Here is a 6,245-nt window from a genome sequence, read left to right as displayed (position 1 = left end):
TTTGTGAGTTCGAGCCCCACGTTGGGCTCTGTGCTGACAGCTCAGAGCCTGGAGCCTGCTTCAGATTCTGGGTCTCCCTCTTTCTGCCCCTCCCCCACTCACACTCTTTCTCTCTCAAAAATGAATAAAAGTTAAAAAAAATTTAATAAAAAAAAGATCTAGATAGGTAGGAGAAGAAGGGGGATTGAAGCAGTCACAAGTGCTTATTGCAAATTCTTTTCTTTCCCATTTCAGGTTTTGGGGGAAAAAAGAAGATACTCCTCCACCCAAATAAAAAATCTTCCAAAAACCTGAGTGGGGAATGAAAATCATCCACTGTCAACCCATGGTCTATGTGTAAGCTAGAACTTTCTGTGCTTTGCATGTCTTATCGCTGGGTGCTCTAGGGAAGCAAAGGCATGGTGATCCCACCCTGGGAAAACCAAACAACCATAGCAGAATTTGTGCTTCGAGGATTTTCCTCCATCCGACAGCTAAATATTTTCCTCTTTATGACATTTTTAGTTTTCTACATCTTAATCGTTTCTGGAAACATCCTCATTGTTCTGCTAGTTTTTTTCAGCCGTCACCTCCACACCCCCATGTACTTCTTCCTGGTGAACTTGTCCTTTCTAGAGATCTGGTATACCTCCAACATCGTCCCCAAGATGTTGCTGATCATCATAGCTGAGCAGAAGACTATCTCTGTGGCTGGGTGTCTGGCACAGTTCTACTTCTTTGGATCCCTGGCTGCAACAGAGTGTCTCTTGCTTGCTGTGATGTCCTATGACCGGTATCTGGCCATCTGCCAACCTCTCCACTATCCCATCCTCATGACTGGCCCCCTTTGCATTAAGCTGGCTTCCAGTTCTTGGCTCTGCTGCTTCCTCCTCACAGCAATTACTATGGTCCTACTGTCTAGACTAACCTTTTGTGGACCCAATGAAATCGATCACTTCTTCTGCGACTTCACACCTCTGGTCCATCTTTCCTGCATGGACACTTCACTGACCGAGACCATTGCTTATGCCACCTCTTCTGCAGTGACTCTGGTTCCATTTCTCCTCATCACAGCCTCCTACTCCTGCATTCTTGTTGCCATCCTAAGAATTCCATCTGGCACAGGGCGGAGAAAGGCTTTCTCCACCTGCTCCTCCCACCTCACTGTGGTCACGGTGTTTTATGGGACACTGATTGCCACGTACCTCGTGCCTTCAGCCAATTCTTCACAGCTCTTGCGCAAAGGATTCTCTCTGCTCTACACCATCCTGACACCCATGTTCAACCCCATCATCTACAGCCTGAGAAACAGAGACATCCGCGAAGCCCTGAAGATGTGCTTGAGTAAGAAGCCAAGTTTCCTCCTTGGATGATGCAGAAAGGAAAAGTTCTATATTTGTCCAAGGGATGATTAATTGGATTGAGTAATTTAGATTCTACATAAAAGGCAATAACTACCCCAGGAGTTATTAAAGCCAGATGATCAGATACCTCTGAGCATGGCTATGGTATCTGACATATATATATATATATATATATATATATATATATATATATACACACATATATATCTGCTGAGTTCTGACAGCCTCAGGTGAACTGGTGTCCCATGAATGATCTACATAGGTCAGGTTCTGCTCCATTATCTTCAGTAGACCTGCATCTTTTGTGTAAAAGCTCAGCCTCAAAACGAGCTGCTAAGGCTGGTTGTTCATTTATTCAAATATTCATTGAGGTCTACTATGCTCGAGGCACTGTACTACATATAGGTGATAAAATGAACAAAAGCAGAGGCAGTCCCTGCTTCCACTGAACCCACAGGCTATAAGGGGATGACAAACATTAATCAAATAACTAACATAAAGCTACATATATAAATATAAAATTACACTTGTGATTCAAAATTTAAAATAATAAGATGATTACTATGTCCTTATTAGACGGCCAAAATCTGGGACACTGACAACATCAAATGCTGGTGAATATGTGGAGCAACCGGAACTCTGATTCACTGCTGGTGAGAGTGCAAAATGGTACAGCCACTTTAAAAGACAGTTTGGAAGTTTCTTACAAAACTAAGTACACTTTTGTCATACAATCCAGTAATCACACTCCTTGGTATTTACCGAAACAAGCTTAAAACTTGTGTCTACACAAAACACTTTACATGGATGTTTATAGAAGCTTTATTCATAATTGCCCAAATTTTGAAGTAACCAAGATGTCCTTCAATGGAAAATGGAAAAATAAACCATGGTGCATGCAGACAATGAAATATTATTCAATGCTAAAAAATAATGGGCTATCAAGATCTGAAAGACTTGGAGGAAACCGTAAGTAGGTATAATTAAGTGAAAGAAGCCAATCTGAAAAGGCTACATACTATAAGATCCCAGCTGTAGGGCATTCTGAAAAAAGGCAAAACGGTGGAGATAGTAAAAAGATCAGTAGTTGCCAGAGGTTAGGGCTGCAGGAGAGATAAATAGAGAGCATAAGATTTTAGGGCAGTGAAACTATTCTGTATGATACTACAAAGTGGATACATGCCATTATACATTTGGCAGAACCAACAGAATGTACAATGTCAAGAGTGCACTCGAATGAAATTATGGACTTTGGGGGATAATGATGTGTCAGTGTAGGCTCACTGATTGTAACAAATGTGCCACTCTGGTGGGAAATGTTGATAATGGGGGGAGACTGAAAGTGTAGGGTATTAGCCCTAAAAATAAAACTGCCAGTTATCATACCAGCAAAAGTGGATTTATTGGGGAATCATAGAGAATTGCAATCCAGATCAAGCAAGCTATGACAGAACCATAGGCAAGTCTGCAGAACAAAGAAGAGGAACGCTCCTTTACAGTGGAAGGGAAAGTTGGGAAGGCTGTTACAAACAAAATGTCCATTGCAGTAAACTGGGAGTTCAAAGTATAGTGGCTTTTCATTGGCTAGACTGTGAATAAAGGGTCTCTTCCTTTCCTGCTGGGGTAGTAAAGTAGTATCCATGTGCAGGATTCCTCTCTCCTGGTTGGGTGTGTAATTGATGAGTGAGAGGGCATTGAGAGCTCCCTCTGCTGGTTTCTCAACTCCATTCTAAATGAGATTTCCTTTTATTAATTTTCATGTTTCCCCCTTTTGGTTAAGATCTTTCTTTGAAAGCGTTGCTGATCAGGAGTCAGGTTTTCCATATTTAGTGGTTTTGCCCTCAGTACCAGGAAGGACCTTTCCTGGCTGTCACAGCCTACATTGGAGGGAAAGTGCATAGCATTTGGAAACCGTTTACAGCCACATTTGAGTAATAAGGAAGGTTAGGAGGGAAAAACCCTCAAGTACTCCAACTTAAAGCCCGTATTATGTCAAGGTCATGTGTGTTGGATATCATCTCAGAGCAATGAGCTAGCATCACCTTATTGGGTGTATCATTTTTTAAAAAGTTTGCTAGGCAACAGAATATAAAACTTAAAATAATTATAAAAATAGAGGAAGTAACATAACAAACCCAAATTGTGTGATGCTTCTAAACCAGGACTCTAGGTCTGAAAGGAGCCATCTGAAATACTTATTGGCATTTGTTCTGACATATGGGAGAAAGGTTCTACCTATGAAGGAAACACCCATAATTGTCATACATGCCTCCTGGAAGTCTCCACTTAAACCCGTCACAAAAGTAGAATACTAAATATTTTGAGAAATCACTGAAAAAGTTAACCAAGTACATTTGGGAAGATACAGTGTAGGTACAAACTTAAAGCAGTAGCTGATGAGGGGTGCCTGGGTGGCTCAGTCGGTTAAACGTCAGACTTCAGCTCAGGTCCTGATCTCACAGTTTGTGGGTTTGAACCTCGCGTTGGGCTCTGTGCTGACAGCTCAGATCCTGGTGCCTGCTTTGGATTCTATGTCTCCCTCTCTCTCTGACCTACTCCCACTCACTCTCTCTCTCTCTCTCTCTCTCAAAAATAAACATTAAAAAAAAATTAAAAGCAGTAGCTGATGAACTTTTTGAAAAACTTCAAAGACATTTTAAAAGAATGTTGTTATCTCAAAAGAACTGTTTAGAACCAAATGTATTATCAACAATAGTAAGAGTGAAAATTGAGAGACCATGAATTTGGAAAACAATCTTAAGTCAATTAATAGTTTAAAGGAAAGAAAGCTTTTGTGAATTTTGAACTTTCTAATCCTTCAGAAAAATCAAGTGAAAAATTAATGTGTACCAAGATCATGAAGCTGTTTCCAAAAGGCCATAATCAAAAGAAGAGGTTTCCCCCTTTTGCAAGGGCTTGGGAAATGTAGACCAAGTATTGTCTTCCCATAAAAGAGAGAGAAGAAACAACAGTGAGAAAAAGATATACAAGCCTGGTCAGGACACCTTGGCAAAGCCCTCATTATATGTCTTCTTCTATTACTGGAAGTCTTTACTTTCAGATCATCAGATAGCATGCAGTTCCAGTCAGACTTTGGTGCTTTCTTAGATATGAATCCAAGAATCTATTCCCTGGAGTTTGGTCACACATGGGTTAGCTAGCAGTTTCTGATAAGGACCTCTCCAGTGAGGCTCAAGAGTCTTTCTGGAAGTGTCTTTTCCAACAAATGAAATCTATAGGTTGCAAGGTGCTTAAGGTCATTGTCTCCTAGGAGTGCACTATGGAAAGATTACTCCACCAGGCATGGCTATTTTTAATAGAAGCAATTAGGCTCTCACACGGTTGAAGTATTTCTATCTCCTTTTATCAACTGTGGGTCAAAGAAGGCAGGGGCCAGGTACATTGGACATTCTGTGACTCTCTCAAAGGAAGAGTCTATGAGTTCCCAAGGGGATGGATCTGAGACTTAAAATGTCCAATGGCAAAGCTTCCAGCCAAGGTATTTGGAGGGTCTCTATAAATTTTGCCAATTAAGTCTTAGTGCTTGACTTAGTGCATGTGTGACTAACTCTGAGGATTGAGGATGATATGCACGAGGAAAATGTAAAACCGACCAAGCAACAACAGAATTGTCAAAGCTCCTGACGAGTAAAATGGGTTCCCTGATCACTATGAGGTTTGAGAGAGGTGCTTCAAATAAGGATCATCTTTTCTACCAGAAGAAGCATTGGCGTGTCTATAACAGAAAGCTTTGGTCCAGTGGGAAAACATACAAACCAGGACTAAAAAATATCCACGAAGGGAGGGAGTTGTATGAAATCCATTTGTGTGAACAGGTTTCCCTGAAATTTACTTTGGACAGGTGGGTACTTTTTACAGCCTTATTAACAGCCTTATCAACTGTTTCTCACCAATACTGGTTCATGAATGCTATCATGTTCAGGAGACCAATGGTTTAATGTACATCCAGTGGTAAATAGTGGGAGTTTTAGAATTTCTAGTTGGGTCAGATTGTTGTTTGGTCCAAACCAGAGTTCTCTTTCAATCAAGCTAACAATTACTAGATTTTCCATATTGTTTCACCCTCCCTGGGGCCAACTGTTGGGTATCTCTTGTCAATGTTTCTGAAATTTATCATTCGAGAGAATATCCCTTTGGGCCATGACAGAGGTTTGGCTATTGGTTTCCTTGAAGGTAATAATTTTGGTGGAAATACCAGTGGGATAGGCTACTTTGGCCTCCAGGGAACTGAGACTGGAATGCCTAGGAACCTTAATAGCCAAAGCAGCTGACAAAAGTATGGCATGTAATAAATTTTGAATATGGGAGACTGTTTTTCATTTTAAAGAGTAAGAGCCGGACAGGGGTAGGGGGGGAGTGGGAGAGAGAGACAGAGAGAAGAAAGGGAGAGAGAGAGGGAGAGAGAGGGAGAATCATGAGTTGGACACTTAACTGACTTAGCCACCCAGGCACCGCATTTTATTTTATTTTATTTTTTTCAACGTTTTTTATTTATTTTTGGGACAGAGAGAGACAGAGCATGAACGGGGGAGGGGCAGAGAGAGAGGGAGACACAGAATCGGAAACAGGCTCCAGGCTCCGAGCCATCAGCCCAGAGCCGGACGCGGGGCTCGAACTCACGGACCGCGAGATCGTGACCTGGCTGAAGTCGGACGCTTAACCGACTGCGCCACCCAGGCGCCCCCAGGCACCACATTTTAAATTTTATTTCCATTGTAATTTCCCCGGTTACTACAACCAAAAGATGGCAACCATACTTGGGGCTACTGGGACACAGGCGATGCAGCAGCCCTTCTGTCAAGCTTGACAATGTGAACTTGGGGGTCACGAGGTCCAGCATGAGTTCCTCTACTTACCTGACTGCCTGATTCCTCTCCTGGG

At 41.9% G+C, this 6,245-nt stretch overlaps 1 protein-coding gene across 1 annotated transcript; it reads left to right on the top strand.

Moving 5' to 3' along the window:
• Positions 1-398: 398 nt before the first annotated feature.
• On the top strand, positions 399-1,352 carry LOC131490905 (olfactory receptor 11A1-like). The gene has a single exon (XM_058693325.1). The coding sequence runs from the start codon at positions 399-401 to the stop codon at positions 1,350-1,352; it is 954 nt and encodes a 317-aa protein (XP_058549308.1).
• The last annotated feature ends 4,893 nt before the right edge of the window (positions 1,353-6,245 follow it).

This window comes from Neofelis nebulosa, chromosome 2 (genome assembly GCF_028018385.1).
Source record: "Neofelis nebulosa isolate mNeoNeb1 chromosome 2, mNeoNeb1.pri, whole genome shotgun sequence".
Classification (NCBI taxonomy): domain Eukaryota; kingdom Metazoa; phylum Chordata; class Mammalia; order Carnivora; family Felidae; genus Neofelis; species Neofelis nebulosa.
Note: the sequence above shows the minus strand (reverse complement) of the source record. Positions and strands in the feature narration are given on the sequence as shown.

Excerpts from the sequence above, each read along its gene's own strand:
- LOC131490905 (XM_058693325.1), top strand. The coding sequence starts at position 399 with ATGGTGATCCCACCCTGGGAAAACCAAACAACCATAGCAGAATTTGTG.